This window comes from Crocuta crocuta, unplaced genomic scaffold, assembly GCF_008692635.1.
Source record: "Crocuta crocuta isolate KB4526 unplaced genomic scaffold, BGI_CrCroc_1.0 scaffold38, whole genome shotgun sequence".
NCBI lineage: Eukaryota > Metazoa > Chordata > Mammalia > Carnivora > Hyaenidae > Crocuta > Crocuta crocuta.
In genome coordinates, this window is record NW_027532605.1 from 5,191,078 (window position 1) to 5,209,601 (window position 18,524).

Sequence of the window (18,524 nt, forward strand, 5' to 3'; positions counted from 1 at the left end):
AAGTATTAGTGCAAAAGCAAAGCATTGTCTCTGTTGAGGGAGCCCTGAACTAAAGGTCTTGCTGAGTTGGTGTTGGCGTCCTTGTTGTTATTTTTGTTGCTGTTATTTTGAGGGGAGGGGGCAAGACAGGGAAAGAAAAGGAGGAAGGGCTAGGAGTAGAAAAGAACTGAATTCTGAATCATTGTGGAGAAAGGGGTCTTCAAGGCCCTCATAAGATGGTCTTGACAGATGCTTTATAAGAAGGCCATGGCCAAGGGCCTCCAATAAGAAGGGCTCTGAATGCAGGCACCTGGGCTAGGAATGCAGTATGTGTAAGAGCATGGCTGGCAGAGGTTGAGGGGGCAGAGTCCTTGACTGCAACTCCTCCATACTGTGCACTAAATCTGGTGTCGGGAGGGCAGCTTCACCCCCGTGAAACTTGCCAGGTGAAGCCTTTGTAGTTGCCTGTGACTGGGCTGCCAGGACTGGGCCTGGAGCTAGACTCCTCAGCTACAGGTCACACTTCAGAGATTGTTTTAACACGGAATTTCAGGCAGCCCACACAAACATGGTTTTTGATAATTTCATAGTGAATTATAACCAAAATTATAGTTAGGGAAACCCGCAAATTTGAAGGAAGTTTTGAAGTTGGGAATCACTTCTTCACACATTTCTCAAGGCAGAGGAGAAAAACAGGCAGTGTAAAGCGAGAGATCTAAGTTGAAGGAAGGGTTCAGTGTGGAAGCAAATCTCTGATGGTTTGAGTTATATAATTCATCATTCTATTAATATGCATACAGTGTTGTATATGCATTGTTTTCCCTATTGACCTCCATAGCAATCTATCTGTAGATATGTATACATGTATGCATATATATATATATAATAATTTAAAAATCTATTTTATAATCTACATAGTTTACTGTAGAATTTGGTGATTGGTGATCACCATTTACTTTAAGTGACAACTGTAAGCTCCTTGTGGGCAAAGTTCTTCTAGATTTTATCTAAAACAAGTATTTCCAGGGCATCTGGGTGGCTCAGTCGATTAATGATCTAACTCTTAGACTCAAGTCATGATCACAGGGTGGTGAAATTAAACCCTACATTGGAATCTGCACTGAGCATGGAGCCTGCTTAAGATTCTCTCTCTCTCTCTCTCTCTCTCTCTCTGTCTCTCTCTCCCTCCCCCTCTCTGCGCCTTCCTGTCTCATGCATGTGTGTGTGCTCTCTCTAAAAAGTAAATATAAATAAATAAACAAAAGAAGTATTTTCTAAAAGGCTATATAACACATCAGAGTTGTAGACATATAATAAACCGTCAAAGTATATTTATTGTCTAATTTATACTACAGCACCTTTTTTTTTCCTTAAATAGGCTTCATACTCAGCATAACCCCAATGCAGGGATTGAACTGACAACCCTGAGATTAAGACCTGAGCTGATATCAAGAATCAAACACTTAAATGACTGACCACCTGGGCACCCTTATATTAGAGCAGTTTTTAAACTTAAAACTGAAAATTGATAAGAATATTTATGTTGAGTAAAGCATAATAGGATATTCAGTGGAAACTGTTCTTGGTATCATCTGGCTTATAAAATAAATGAGGGTACTCTATATTATTTTATGACTTAGATTGTTCAGAAAATCTTAACCAGTTACCTCAAAACCAATGAAGGCCAAAATAACCTAAGTTATAAGTGCTCTAGTGTTTTATGATAGTGTTAATATTATGCCTTCTACTTACTCTGAGAATGTATACTTACATAATGTGAAAATAATCAAGTTGTCAAATACACCAATTAAGAGATATTTTCACTTTCAAAATGGTAAAGCTGGGATATCTATCAATAGTTGTAGTATCTAAGACTCTACCACTAACTATCACAGGTTTACTTAGGGTCAGTAATGAAGTTTTGGTCAACTGTATTTATTGCTTGGGTCAAACAGATCTCTTAAAACATTTAATCAGTTACTTTCAGGTAGTATTAAGAGACTGCAAATTAAAATCTGGAGCTTTTCTTGAGAAGTTAGAAAATCTAGAAAGTGAGCCCATAGACTTGCTTGAAAATAACTGACTGGTAGTAACTGCTGTGCATTTTAAGTTGGGTATATGCTCTTTAATTCATCACTACCACCTATACCCATTACACATTTATGTCACAGCTTGGGCTGCACTGATGTCTTGAGTTTGTGATTCCTAACTTTGAAATGATACAAGTCAAGGAATTAAATATTACATCTGTTAAATATTTTGAGTGGTGTTTCTAAATTTAGGGGGTCAGGAGCTAGTCATGTTTTAAGCTGCCAGTTTTAACTCATTGAGGATATTTATTTAAGAAATTAAATACATAGTTTAGATGAAAACAGCTTGATATATTTATTTTGGGTCTTCTGTCAGTATTTTGACAGATGGCTAGAAACCAAAATTTTTGCACTCTCTTACAGAAATTCATGGCACCACTCTTTAACTAGTCCCTTATGATCATAATTTCAAGTGCTTTGGTCTTTATGAAGGTGCACAGGATCTGAATTATTAAGCTAAGGAAACAAGAAGCTCTATGTTCAACCATTACATGTTAATTGCACAGACATGGTTAGGTTATTAAGGCCTATTAATAATGCGTGCCCATATCTGAGATTCATTGTTGTAGTTTTGTAGCTTACTCTTTCAGTAAGCAGTGGCTTGGTGCATTTAGGCCATGATGAATATTTCAATCTTAGCCTTGTTTAAATATGACAGCAATGATGAAGTGTCATAGAAGGCTTTGAACTCTCAGTAAATGTTAAATACAGTTAAACAAGAAAAAATTGCATTAAACAATTCTGTGGTAATATCTACAGAAATATTAGAATGATATCAAAATCAGGGCACCTGGGTGGCTCAGTTGGTTGAGCATCTGAATCTTGATTTTGGCTTGGATCATGATCCCAGGGTCATGGGATGGAACCCCACGTCAGGCTCTGTGCTGAGCATGGAGCCTTCATGTGATTCTCTCTTTCCCTCTATGCCTCTCTCCTACTTGTGCTCTCTCTCTCTCTCTCTCTCTCTCTAAAATACACACTTTAAAAAAAAAGAATGGTATCAAAATTTTATTTTAGGCTGTTAATTGTTTTGATAATATAAATATCCAAATATCCTTTTAAAATGTAAAACACCTTTAATATTAAAATATGATTTAACATCACTTAGAATTATTAAATTTACAAATATTAGAATTAAATTTACAAAGTAAATATTTAAATTTATATTTAAAGGATGATATCTAAATTTTTCTAGTTGAAACACTGGTAGATTATAAATAACACTAAAGATGAGGAAATACAATTGTGATGCATAATATTCTAGCAAATCTTTCTATGCTGCCATGAAGATTCACACTTTCAAAATTCACTATTATGACATATTTTTAATATCACTTTAAGTTTTAATTTTTTTAATGTTTATTCAGTAAACATTGATGAATAAGAGAGACAGAGTGCTAATGGGAGAGGGACAGAGAGAGAGGGAGACATAGAATCTGAAGCAGGCTCAAGCTCTGCGCTGTCAGTACAGAGCCTGATGTGAGGCTTGAACTCATGAACGACGAGATCATGACCTGAGCTAAAGTTGGATGCTTAACCAACTGAGCCACCCAGGTATGCCATGGTTTAAAAGCATCATGAATGTTCTTTTTTTTTTTTTTTTTTTTTCAGATTTCTAGATTCACAGTTTGGTTGTATTGGTTACTTACTTGTAAGACCTATTATCTTACTTGTTCTTACAAGAATGTCACAAGTTATATGGATATGATTGTATGCATATCCCAAAAAGGAAAACTGAAACAAGAAATTAAATGATTTGATCAGGTACTCATGGTTAGAGCTGGAATGGAATATATTTTTCTTCCCATTAGATACAGTTTACTTCTTTAGAATCATGTTTTGTGCAAGTAACAATTATGAAAATGAAGCCATGAACCAGTAATCATTTTTTGTGGGCAACAAATGTTCTTGAATCAATGTCATGTTTAAAATTTATGCTTTTGTTTAAAGATTCACATTTGGCTTGTTGTGTAACTGAGAGTTTTCACAATCTGCTCTTGCCTATCTTGACTTCAATAATAGTCAAGAAAACGCTGGATGAAGATAAATAGGCAGTTTTGTTTACCCACAATGAAATACACATTTTAGGTTATAATTGTCCTATCAAGTCTAATCAGTGGCCACACAGTTGATTATGTAAAGGTAGAATTTTGTCCAGTAACAAATACTTGGTTTAATTGAAAGGGAGACATTTATTTTACTCAGCAATAGAAAGTCCAGTACTTCTAACGACTACAATTGTATTCATTTAACTTCCTGGCAAGGGTCCGATTTGGTTAAAAGCATCTATAGCCAGAAAAGTAAAATGTAAGCATCCAGACACAAGAATCAAGAGGAACAATTTGATTGAACTTGCTATACCCACATTTTATAATGGAACAATCTTCTGGGGGCATTCACGAGGCTAGGAGGGCAGAATAAACCTTTTTTTTTTTTTTCCTGATATAAATACAGGCAGCACTGCCATGTGAATGTAATAAATGGAAATCAGATTGTTCCTAGATAATTAGTACCAAATGGTGGAAACCCAACCTCTAATCTATTGCCAAACCACTAGAACACAGCAAAAAGCAAACAGCACAGTAAAGTAACGGAAATTTCTCAGTGTATCTAAATGACTGTATAAAATAAGGACCCAATTTCTAAAACCAATGAAAAGATTTCCACAATTTCAGTGTGATACAGAGGTATGCAATATGGGTACTATCAAAGGCTATTTCATTTGCCTTAGAAAAGGAACTTATGATTGAACAACGGAGTGGCGTTTAGGAGACATGTAAGCATTGCATTTGTCAAGAACAAGTTAAAAAATAGTAAGACAATTTATACATGAGAAAGTTAAAAGTAGGTGTCGTTCTTCATCATGCATATGAGAAATTGGCATTAAGTAAAAAAGGGGTTTGGATATATATTGAAGATATTCATTGGTTTGTAGTTAGAAATGTCTTTTAATTTTAATATTGGGCAAAAAATATTGAGCCCAGATCTCCTTCTTGAATTCCATAAGCATCTCCAGGTGGCTGTCCAATAGGCAGAACTAACATAAGGAAAGGTAAAATATTCTTTTTTATGCACCTCAAGCCATGTCTATTTTGAAAACTGGTACCACTACCCAGATGCTCAGGATAAAACCCTACAGGACAATTTCGACCCCTCTTTTATTCTACAGCCCCCAAATACTCCATCAGTAAATCCTGATAGCTCTACTTCCCAAATGTATCAAATTACATACACCATCTGAAATGATAGAATTCTAGACTAATTTACTCTTCTCCCTCTCCTAGGCTACCAAAATAGCCTCCTAGAAAATTTTTGGAACCTCATTTTGGCCTTTTTATAGACCACGGTGTATAGGTTAGCCAGATGATCCCCAAATCCCCTGTTTAAAACCTACAAATACCTTCTCAGTGTAATTAGGAAAAAAAATAACAAAATAAAACCTACAGGGTCCTATAAAATCTAGCCCTTGACTCTCTCTCCAAAGTAATCTCCAACTGTTTTTGGCTCTTGGTCACTATGTTTCAGGCACAAAGGTCTTGTTACTGTTTCTAGCCCTTTGATTGACTAACTTTTTATCATTCAGGTCTCAATTTGAATGCTACCTTCCCAGAGAGGGCTTTCCATGATCACGCTCTCTAAAACAGTCCCCACCCAGGGTGCTTGGATGACTCAGTCAGTTAAGTATCCGACTTTGGCTCAGGTCATGATCTCAGGATTTGTGAGTTCAAGCCTCACATTGGGCTCTGTGCTGACAGCTCAGAGCCTGGAGCCTGCTTCAGACTCTGTGTCTTCCTTTCTCTCTGCCTCTCCCCTGCTCTCTCTCTCTCAAAAATAAATAACATTAAGAAACTTCTTAAAAATGAAACAGTCCCCACTACTCTCTCCTATTCTGCTCTATTTTATTTTATTTGTAGCATACATCAAATTTGAAATTTTATATTTATTTATTCATTTACCTATGGGTTGATTATCCATCTTCCTCTCTTTCCCCTGTGGGATACAAATTTCTTAACAGCTGAAATTCATATACTACTAAAACCCAACAGCCTAAAATATCATATGACTATATTAGATATTCGATAAATATTTTACAAGCTGCCATAATGGATCACAACTCTATCTAATTGTGCAATTAGTAAATGTGAGAAAACAAAAATCAAAATGATATGCATTGTCATACATAAGACATGTCATGAAAGATACTATTTCATAAAAGGAGGGATGACTCGGTGGGACTAGGGAAAATACAAACAAAACTACAATTTACACAATGAAAGCTTGAAAGGACTTTATAGAATGCCTGAAAATTTTCAATAAAAGCTTAAACCTAAAATGACTTAGTTTATATCTTTAAAACACATCAGTGTGACCAATTCACACTGATGTATAACACATACATGAATGGTTAGCCATCATCTAAGGAATAGCAACCCTTCCTTAGGGTGTCTTTGGGGAGTGGAGAGAAATGTATCTATATTCCATCCACACAGCAATTCCTTTTTTTTTTTTAACTTTTTTTTAATGTTTTATTTATTTCTAGGAGAGAGAGAGAGAGAGACAGCATGAGCAGGGGAGGGTCAGAGAGAGAGGGAGACACAGACTCTGAAACAGGCTCCAGGCTCTGAGCTGGCAGTCAGTACAGAGCCCGACACAGGGCTCGAACCCACGAACCGCGAGATCATGACCCAAGCGAAAGTCGGAAGCTTAACCAACTAAGCCACCCAGGAGCCCCAAGCAATTCCTTAAAGTACAAAGGTTGTCAGTCTTCTACTCAACAGGGCCTCACATTTTTAATTTATGATTTAATACAGAATAAAAGATTCAACACCTCTAAAACTGGATTTTCTGATGAGAAGATCTGATTCCTTTGAACCACTGTTCTGTGTTAAAGAAATTCAACTATAACTTTAGACTTATTCCTAGGAAAAACAGCTTGTGACCGTTTAGTTATCTAATCAAATTTTACCAAAAATGTTTCTTATTTTTCTCATGGTTCCCATCATTGACTTTATCTGCTATTTGATCACACACTGATAATAACAGCATCCATGCCAGGGATTTCCATTATTTTCATTTTCTACATTACTTTTAATATCACCCCACCCCCTCCCAATAATTCCATTCCTACTTTTGTTCTCTTCTCTCCTTCTTCCCAAAGAGACTATTTTAAAGCTAAGATTAGAGATAAACCTTTTACTGTACTTTGATCAATACTTGCTTGATGTGGACTATATTGTGTTTGGCTTGCAAATCTTGATATTTCAGGAAATTGTTGTTTTATATGCTTATTTTTATGAACCAAATTATAGTGTTAAATCATGTATAGAGAACCATTTCTGAATTAGTGTTTTATATGGCAAAAGAGTGACTTCTGTGTGACTTCAGAAAATTTGGCTCCCAGTAGGATCAAGACCTGTCTTGGGCTAGTCATTTGAGTAGAATCATCTGTCTTGGGGCTTCTTCTCACCACATCACACTGAAAGTTACGGAGAATCTGATGCCAAATTAATTTTATACACCAAGCCCATCTATATTATAATTTTGAGGTGCATAATGGGATTCATAATTCATTTCAGCACTTCTTCAATTCATGTATTAATCGCTGCCTCTAATTCTTTAAACAAACTGCTGAGAACTTTAGCAATTTTGGAGCATTCTATCCTTCAGTCCTTTGAGAGCAAAGGAAATAAACAAAGTTTGTTTCCAGAGTTATAAGCCTCATAGGCATTTACTGTGCACTAACTTTGCAACACATGATGGCACTCTATGAGGTGCTTTGTGTCCCGGTTGTGTCCTATAAAACTGATGGCCACATTTCATAAGAGAGTTGTAACTTAGAAATTCGCTTTTCCATAGACCCATTACAAGCTATTAAACAAGAGTTACCTATACTTTAAATTTATATTTTATTTACAATTTTCATTGTTTTTCAAATTCAATTTTAATAGAATCATCAACAAACCTTAACAGTGGATATTAATAAGCATGGCAACATTTCATCTAAATAACTATAGATAATTTAATTCTGTTCATTTTTTAAAGTTTATTTATTTTTAGGGAAAGATAGAAAGACAGAATGCCAAAGAGGGAGAGAGAATTCCAAGCAGGCTCCATACTGTAAGCCCAGAACCTAAAGCAGAGCTCAAACTAATGAACTGTGAGATCATGACCTGAGCTGAGATCAAAAGTTAGATGCTTAACCAACTGAGCCACCCAGGTGCTCCTAATTCAGCTCATTTTTAGTATCAGAAAATTGGAAGATGGTTTTAAGAAATGTAAAATAAATACAGCATTTGGTGTTATATTAGTTTACTTCAGTTACATAACTAAAATTGAAAAGGAAAGACAAAAATATTTGTTCATAATCTCTCCAAAAATTTTCAGGCATAAAATATCATGTAGCAATTTAAAAATGTTCATTCTTCCTCCTTTAAAAGTTAAATAATTTTTATTTTTTTATCTTAAAGAAGATATATATCTTTCAGTATAATGGCAATTTCAAAACTAATAATAAGCGTTTAGAAACTGAAAAATTATAGGACAAGTAAGTTTTTCAAGTTAAAATAAAGAGAAAATACATACTGCTATGACAAAAGAATATAATTGCAAAATTAGAATTTGAGTTATTTACATAATGATCATTGAAGCAATAATTTTGTGTTTTAAGTGCAAAAAAGTGGTTTAGAGAAAATTTTATCTCTTTTTGAAATTCAACCTTTTAGTTATAGTCTCTGAAGCATTCTACTGAGACACATTAAGTATGGAGATGAACACAAGGCTTGTAATAGTTATTAAATGACAGCTCCTAGAGAGCTAATCTTTTTTTTTTAAGTTTATTTATTTATTTTGAGAGAGAGACAGTGCACACAGAGCACACACAGGCAAGCAGGAGAGGGTAGAGGAAGAGGGAGAGAGAATCTTAAGCAGGCTCCACACCCAGCACAGAGCCCAACTTGGTGCTCAATCTCACAACTGTGAGATCATGACTTGAGTCAAAATCAAGAGCCAGATGCTCAACAACAGCCATCCAGGCACCCCTGGCTAATCCTTTTTAATAACTGGCTATTTGAATCATGTTATTGTTTTAATATAACTGACTCTACCAAATAGAATTGATGAATAAATGAACATACAGACAGTCTGTGTGTTTCATTTACATGCCAACTGTCACGGTCATGGCTTGTGATAGCTATCTCAGCCAGAGGATCACAGGAACTGATACAAGTGTCATCTCTTCATTCCTCCTGACCCCTGCCATTTCTGAAGCTGACTTGGTGACCATGTCAGATCACCAATGCACATGCATAACCCCCATCCTGACCTACCCTACTCCTAGGTTGCCCGAGGAGTAGTCTAGGGCAGTGCCTGCTTTCAGGAAATAAAAGAAGGGAGTGCTGTTTCATGGTACATCAACATGCCCCAGACTCCTCTGCTCCTCCCAAATCCACCTGCCTCTGAACATGATGTCTTAGTTGTGTCTAGAGACAGAGTGTAAAAGGTGAGCAAGCTTTGGGTTTGTATCCAAAATGGTAATGGATCTTATTTTATTCCTTTGCAAACATAAAAACTAAAGTAAAGCTACTACTCATATGCAGTGAATTCCCGGAACAAGCCAATGTTAAGACTGCTTGAAAAGGTAACTTCCTTTCATTTATGTTTATACTCCCAGTTTGTTTTCCAGGATGACTTAATAGTAAGACATTCAACAAGATACAAAATGGCGTTACTCCATTTTGGGACCAATGTTTGGGACCAAACTCCAATGAAGGAGTATAAGTTGATGCTCTATTCCTTGGGACCAGGGAGGCAAGAAAAAAAAAAATCATAATCTTAATGAGAAGCAAACAGTGGTAGTGGTGAAGAGAAAAAACAGGAAGGACTATTAAAATAAAGACAGCCTCAATGTACACACGAAGGTACATAGGAACCTCACTCCCAAGCTCTCTTATCTTGGCTGTAACAGCCCCACTACCATATGTATATGCCAAGCAGTGGAAATGACAGCTGCTCCAGTGAGAAAGATGGAAAAGTGTGAGTGTACAAGAAAGTTTTTTGACCCATTTCCAGGGCACATCAGTTTGAAACCCTGAATGAAATTCTTTATAGAAACGTTTTTAGGATAAAGAATTGGTGAAATATTAGATAGATAGATAGATAGATAGATAGGTAGATAGATAGATAGATCTTTTCATGGAGTTAGCCTAGAGACTGAACCAAAATGGACTTGCAAAAAAAATTAGAAACAAAATTTTTTTTTAAAGTTTGCAAATGCCATAATTGTGTTTCAGTTTATACCATCATGCTATAAGTTATATATTAATATTTTTAAAATGCAAAATAAAACATACTTTAGTAGAGAACAGTAGCACAGATGATTCAAGAAGAAAAGGTTTTCTAAATGTATTTTGCCAGAAAAAACATTATTTTAAATTCCATCTTCCTCCTCCAAATGATTCCCTTAGCTAAAATTACACACAAAAAAATGACATCATACATGGTATTGGAAAAAGGATTTCAAATCTATGATAAACCTAAAGTAAACAATGTAACTGTAAATATTTGAGAGTTGTCTGCAGAGACTACCATTCATTTTAGGGTCTGAAATACAACTGTATCACTCCCAGTGGAAACCTTGCTATGCAATATAAGAAACCAAAGTCAGTCTTGTTAAGAGTTCAATTTCTATAATGAAATTCAATACTTGTAGGTCATTAAATCTAACCTCAGTAAATAGTTAGCAATAGGAATAAAAGAAAGAATATGCCACAAACTGAGGGAGAACTTATTCTACAAAACATGAGCAAGAAGAACAACATGGAAAAACAACTCTTGTCTGAACTACCTAGGTAACTGTAATTTTTTAATTGGCATCTTTCATCTCTACCCATGTTTACTTTTAAAATACTGATCACAGAGCATTAGTTGAAACATCATAGAGCTGATAATCCAGAGATGTCTATCACCAAGAAGTCTTATTTCTAAGGATAACATGCACATAGTCTATATACTTACTGGAGATGTTGATACTTGGGTTATTCTTAACTGGCTTTCCAAATCTTGTACTCTGTTTTTAAGTTCCATGTTTTCGGTTTCTAAGTCTTGAATCTAAAAAGCAATGATTATTGAATAGCCTTCAGAAATTTATTCTTGTAAGATATTGGCTATTATACTGACTACATTAATGAATAAGATTTCATATTATTTAACATTTTAATGTACTCTTGTGCACAGGGGACAAAATTATTTGATAAAGGCTGGGAAACATCAGGGAATTCTAGGTCACTGGAAAGATATTATTAAATTTAAAATATCTTTTTACATGTGTGCAAATTCCATGTTTCTAATACCTCAGCTCTGTGTTTTCTTGTTGCACTATGCAATCTGTTACCCATAATCTTGGAGTATAACCGCAAGACAGTGAAACTTGCTTATGATTTTGAAGAGAGTGGAGAAAGGGTGTAATTTAATTACAAAGGAATCTGATCTGCATGGGAAACCACTTACCCAGCATCTGCTGCTTCTGCTGCTCTGATCCCCATGAGAAGCATCAGGAAGTGAAGCAAAGTCACATGAGAACACTAAGTTCTTGTGGGAATTCAATATAAAATGGTTAAAAACTGTGCAGGGGATCAGGAATGAAAAATTATAGGAACACAGTGAAAGCAGTTCCAATCAGTGTGGGGGAAATTTAATGGCAGGCCTTCTAAATTTGTTTGATGATCTGCAAGTTTCCCTGTACTTACATCACATAAATGTGAAACAAAAAGTTGAGTTTACTCACTCTTTTCTGTAGTCCTGCGATCTGTTTTCTTGTTTCAACATCTTTTCCTCCAGATTCTAGAAATTTCCTGTATGCCAGGTCAAATGCTTGGCCAATTGTTAAAGTTATTTCTTCAGCCTTTGTAAAAATCAAAGAAGATCTGCATTTTAACAATACTATGTCATGTCAGACTGTTCTTTGAATTAAGGAAAGCATGCACATGAGGAACTTCAAACGGGCAATGGCTGTAGGTAGAGAGAGGTAGTAAATGAATCAAGTCCTTTATGCTAACATGGCAATTCAATGCCTATTCATGCATGACAATGAAAAACAGCTTCAGTAATTAAATGAAAGCTATTGAAGTTGGAAGGAAGAGTTCTATCCACCCTCTCATCTATTTTATCATAGTGTTTTTCTCCTTTCCTCAAATATTTGGCGCCTTTTAAAAGAAAACACAGTGCCCAAACCGCAGTCTCTCTTGTCACTTTGCTACTTATTTGCCCTTCCTAATGAGGAGGGTGTGTTGAACATGGCAGGTAGCTTGAATGAGGCTGACTGGGTGGTGTCCTGGAAAACTTGAGGTATGCCCTCTCTAAGTGGAGTACTCCGTTCCAATACATTGTTGGCTTGTGGAAATGGGCATTTTCAAGCCAGAGTTGTCAGATTTTAAATATGTGAGATGAGGTCAGAAATCTGAACTTTTATATGAAACATCCCAATTATTAAGTGATAGTAAACCATATTATTATAAAACACAGTGCCTATTGAACAACATAGATCTGTCATCTGAACTTGGCCTCATAAACAAGTTTCTGGATGATCAAGCAGAAACTGCCACAAATGTCCTAAGTCCATCAGTTCATTCCTTCTCCATTCATATCTCAATGGGTATCAGTGTCTTGGACAAAGTAAACACTAAATAAAATGTATTTAGTTTATTAACATTTTATTTAGTAAGATTGGTAAAGGAATTGATTTCACGCATTATGAATATGTCTTATTGAATTATAAGACTTCCAGATGACATAAAAACTGGTGGTAATATTAAATCTTGAAAATGCTATGCTTCAATTTGCTGCAAATCCTAAAACTTTGTGATATGCTATTAAAAATCTAAACTGAAAATAAGCTTTTTAAACACAATTTTTTTAATGTTTTACGTTTTACTTAAATTCTAGTTAGTTAACATACAGTGTAATATTAGTTTCAGGAGTAGAAATTTGGTGATCTATCACTTACATATAAAACTCAGTGCTCATCACACAAGTGCCCTCCTTTTTTTTTTTTTTTTAAATGTTTTTTATTTATTTCTAAAAGAGAGAGACAGCATTAACAGGGAAGGGTTAGAGAGAGAGGGAGACACAGAATCTGAAACAAGCTCCAGGCTCTGAGCTAGCTGTCAGCACAGAGCCCGACGTGGGGCTTGAACCCACGAACTGTGAGACCATGACCCGAGGCGAAGTCGGATGCTTAACCAACTAAGCCACCCAGGTGCCCCCACAAGTGCCCTCCTTAATGCCCATCACATTTAGCCCATCCCCCTGCCTACCTTTCTTCCAGTAAACCTCAGTTTGTTCTCTTTTATGGATAACACAGGTTTAATTAAGACATTGTCATTTTTGTAGGTCACTATGTTTACAGAAGGCTTTTAGTCATAAAAAAAAGCTTATAGTGTTTAACTCACTTAAATAAATATATAAAATATATGCCTAAAATTATATTTAAATACCATTTGTCTTACAAAAAAGGTAGAAAAAAGGGGGAAAAGCTACATTAAGGAATGCTAAAGAAATGAAAATGCCAGATATCAAACTATGTGTACTCAATGATTCAAACTAATGAAAAAGTTTACATATTAAAAAAAATCAGTTCAGTTGATTGTTAGGATCACATATAATATTAAAACATACTAAATGTGGTTATAATAGATTGCAGGATGATCATTTTTTTATATCTCTAACTTCAAAAATTTAGGTGATGTGTTTGTTGCATTTGTTTTATAGGAAGACATATGTGTAAACTGGGTTTTTCCCTCCTTTTAAAATTATACTGTCCTCTTAATAAGACAATATATTGCCCTCAAATATTCAAGGTACACACTACAGAGAATCATTTCAGTGGTAACAAGTTTGGTTCATCATTAATAATATTTGATTTCATTATAATTATTTGTTTACAATAACTTCTAAAAAATCATAATCTTTTTTATAAGACATGTCTTTTTATTAAAACAGAATTTAGTTCCCTAGTAAATATTTTGCATAAATTACCTCCCTTGATTCTAATAATGAATCTATGAGGTGGGGATTATTATTATTACCTCCATAATACATATGAGGGCTGCACTCCTTTTTTTTTTTTAAATGTTTATTTGTATTTGAGAGAAGGAGAAGGAGACAGAGGATCCAAAGTGAACTCTGCACTGTCAGTAGAGAGCCCTACATGGGGCTCGAGCCCATGAACCATAAGATCGTGACCGGAGCCAAAGTCAGATGCTTAACCCACTGAGCAGTGCAGGCGCCTCAGGGCTGCAATTCTGGAAGGTCTCAGTTTGTGAGGAGAGAATCTGCATTCATGACCAAAATATTTTGCTCTACATGTCTCAGACTTTTTTTTTGATAAGCAATAAAATGTATAGATCATATTTGTACAATCAGATTGTGCTATGATAAATGTATATATACCTATATAATCGTATCATTAAACAGAATATTTCTCCCATCCCAGAAAGTTCTCTGATGTCTACTTTCAGTCATATCACATTTCTTATATGTAACCACTGCTGTAATTTCATCACCATAAATCAGTTTTGTCTGTCCTAATATCCATAAAAATAAGCCATATAGTATATACTCTTTTTTATCTGTCTGGCTTCTTTTGGAGTTTCTCAGATGTTGTATGTATCATTTGTTATATCTTAGTTATAAATAAAACTGCTACAAACATTCTAAAATCATTTTGTGGACATCTGTTTTCAAAATCTGGATAAATGTCTACAATGGAAATGCTAAATCATAGAACAGTTCTATGTTTGACATTATAAGAAACCATTGAACTGTTTTTGCAAAGTAATTGTAACATTTTACATTCCCACCAGCATTAAGAGAGTTCTAGTTGCTCCTCATTCTCACCAACATCATAGACTAACAATCTTTTTATTTTGTCACCTTACTGGATGAGTGAAGCTATCTGAGTGTTTTTAATTTGAACTTCCTTGTTGAGTAATTACATTAGCTCAATTTCATGAATGACTAAGCTAAGACGATTCCACCCCCCCCCCAATCATTTAATGAAATGCAAGGAGCAAGAATGTTTTAAATTTTAAAAAAATCTTTATTTCAAAAAATTATTACAAGGCAAACATGAAATATAATAAGAATATACAATAAATAGCTTACAAATAAAGCTTGTGAAAGGTCTGGGTGTAATAATTCCTTTCAGTAATAATAATGTAGGATTTTTTTGACACATGAACCCTTTTTCACAGTTAACAAGAGAGAGGTTTTAAACTTTGCCTTATTTACGTCTCTTTCATCATAATTAAAGAAAAATGTGAGGGTGGGGTGAAGCTTTCATCTGCTTATTGGGGCTACTACTTAAATTATATCAAGTGCAATATCCAGTGCATAAAGTATATATATTAACATTTGGAAACAAAACTGAAAACATGATGGTTAAAGGGTTCATAATGACTGTATATTCACCTTATATTACAGAAACCAAATCAATCACATCATAATGAATATCCTCATTCTAATTTCATTTTTTAAACTTAATGAGATGACTATAGTAGTTGTGTAAATATTAAATCGTAATAACACAACATACTAATAAAGTAAGTTCCAGTTTTGTGGCATACTAGAATAGGCCTTCCTCTAAATTTCAAGCAAGCTCTTAGAAATTCACAGAAGTATTGAGTATATAAAACAGAAGTAATTAAGAGAATGAAGCTTGGCCCCACTAAAAGCAGAGGGGTTCTGGCTGGAGAGGTCCCAGTCATGGCAATAATATAGTATGATGGAAGAATGTGCAATGGAAATCTAGGGTGTTGGGCTGTAATTCTGCTTCTCTTGCTACCTAGTTTTGGGACTCTGAGGAAAGCATTAAGTCTCTCCGACCTAGATTTGCTTAAAATAAGATGAAAGGGTTGGGCCAAATAGGGCATAATTTATTTTCCAGGCTTTTTTTTTTTAGATTAATATGCAGTTATAGGAAATAATAGAGATCCTGAGTAGCCTTTATCCACTTTCTCCCAGTGGTAACATAATNAAAAAAAAAAAAAAAAAAACTGTCTTACAAATCACACCAACCAATATGGATATTAATATAAACAAGACACAGAATAATTCCATCACCGCAAAATTCCTTCATCTTGCTGTTTTATAGCCACACCCTCTTCCAGTCTACCCTTACCATTTCCTTACACCCTGAAAATCACTATTCTGCTCTCCATTTCTTTAATTCTGTCATTTAAAAAGTATTCTAGAAATGGAGTCATACAGTATGTAAGCTTTTGGGATTGACTTTCTTCACTCCATAATTATCTGGAGAGTCATGGAAGTTGTTGCATGTATTAATAGTTCACTCATTTTTCTTGCTCAGTAGTATCCCATGGATTGGATGTACCAGAATTTGTTTAACTATTCATCCACTGTCTGAAATATTCGTAGTTTGGGACTATTGTTAATAAGCTGCTATAAACGTTCATGTGTAGGTTTTTGTGTAAACACAAGTTTTTATTTCTCTGGGATAAATGCCCCAATGGATCATGTTATAGTTGCATGGTTAGTGTTTTATGAAATTGCCAAACTGCGCTACGGTTTGTGCTATTTTATATCCCCATAGCTATGTACAAGTGAACCATTTTTCCATCTCCTCACCAGCACCTGGTATGTCTACGATTTTTGTACTGTAGTCTTTCTAATAGCTGCATAGTGACCCCTCATTTTGATTTTAATTGGCCTTTCCCTAATGGATACCAATGTTAATATCTTTTCATGTGTTATTTGCCATCTGACTATCCTCTTCAATGAAATGATCCTTCATATCTTTTGCCCACTTTCCAATTTGATGAATTGTTTTCATGCTGTTGAGTTTTCAAAGTTGTTCGTCTGATAGAAGTTTGCAAATATTTTCTCATCATTCTAGGTAATCTTCTTTTCTTCATAAGGCCTTTCAGGCACACACACAAATGTTATTTTTGATGAAGCCTAATTCGTAAATTTTCCCATTTATGGATCTTGCTTTGGGTGTCAAGTCAGAGAACTCTGCCTATCCCTACACCCTGAAGATTCTCCCTGTGTTTTTCTCTAAATGTTTTACAGTTGTGCATTCTACATTTAAGTTCATGATGCATTTTCAGTTAACTTTTTTTATAAGGTGTGAGATTTAAGTCAATGTGCATTTTATTTGCCCATGGAGGTCCAATTTCACAAGCTCCATTTATTGAAAAGGGTATCTTTTGCATTTTGCATATATTGCGTCACTTTTGTACCTTTGTAAAAAATCAGTGGGGTATGTTTGTGTGGGTTGACTTCTGTGTTCTCCATTCTGTTTCATTAATCTATTGCTCTGTCCCTTCACCAAAACTACACAGTCTTGATTACTGTAAGTATCTATTAAGTCTTGAAAAAGAGTAAACATTTTTTCTACTTTATTGGTCTTTTTCAAAACTGTTTTAACAATTCTAGTTCCTTTGCCTTTTTATATAAATTTTAGAATCCTCTTGCCTATGCCTACAAAAAAAATCTTGCTATGGTTTTGACAGAAATTGTATTAAACCTGTACATTAATTTGGAGAGAACTGACAAATAGATTAGATTTAGTCTTCCAATCCATGAACATAGCATGTCTCTCCATGTATCTGTATCTATTTTTATTTCTTTCATCAGCAATTTGTAATTTTCATCATAAAAGTCCTATACCAGTTTTACACCTCTGGTTAGATTTACATCTATGTATTTTATTTTTTTAAGTAATTGCAAATTTTTGTGTCCGTGTGTTCATTGCTCGTATACAGCAACACAATTGATTTTTGTATGTTTATCATGTATTCTGCCACCCTGTTGAACTCATTTATTAGATCTAGGTGTTTTTTTAGAATCTTTTGAGTTTTCTGCATAGACAATCATGATATCTGCAACTCAGTAATATTTCTTTCCTTACAATCTGCATGCTTTTGATTTTCTTATTTTACCTTATTGCAAAATAAGAAATAAGTTCTGGAACTTCCAGAACTGTGCTTATTAAGAGTGGTAGAGTAGAAATCCTCGCCGCATTCTCAGTCTTGGGATGAAAGCATTCAGCTTTTTCACCATTAAGTAAAATGTAACCTATAGTTTTAAATATTCTTTATCAAATCAGGAAAGTTTCCTTATATTCCTATTTTTCTGAGAGTTTAAGCACTGACTGATATGATCATATGGTTTTTCTTCTACAGCCTGTTAACATGATTGATCACATGGTTGGATTATTTTTTCTTAAATAGTTTATTGTCAAGTTGGTTTCCATATAACACCGAGTGCTCATCCCAACAAGTGCCCTCCTCCATGCCCATCACCCCACTTTCCCTCTCTCTCACCCCCATCAGCCCTCAGTTTGTTCTCAGCATTCAAGAGTCTCTCATGGTTTGCCTCCCTCCTTCTCCCCAACTATTTTTCCCCTTCTCCTCCCCCGCGGTCCTCCGTTAAGTTCCT

The 18,524-nt window shown here is 34.9% G+C and overlaps 1 protein-coding gene across 6 annotated transcripts in view; it reads right to left on the reverse strand.

The window, feature by feature from the left end:
* The window catches only part of GULP1 (GULP PTB domain containing engulfment adaptor 1), a 262,969-nt gene that overhangs the window by 14,958 nt on the left and 229,487 nt on the right, over positions 1-18,524 (reverse strand). For 3 of the 6 annotated variants that reach the window (XM_077780210.1, XM_077780209.1, XM_077780213.1), the window contains exons 8-10: positions 11,851-11,967; positions 11,574-11,654; positions 11,082-11,174 (exon numbers count right to left, since the gene is read on the reverse strand). In XM_077780210.1, coding sequence (XP_077636336.1) covers positions 11,082-11,174; positions 11,574-11,654; positions 11,851-11,967 — 291 coding nt within the window. The remainder of the gene's footprint in view (positions 1-11,081; positions 11,175-11,573; positions 11,655-11,850; positions 11,968-18,524) is intronic. The other 3 variants (XM_077780212.1, XM_077780214.1, XM_077780211.1) reach the window with 2 other exon arrangements.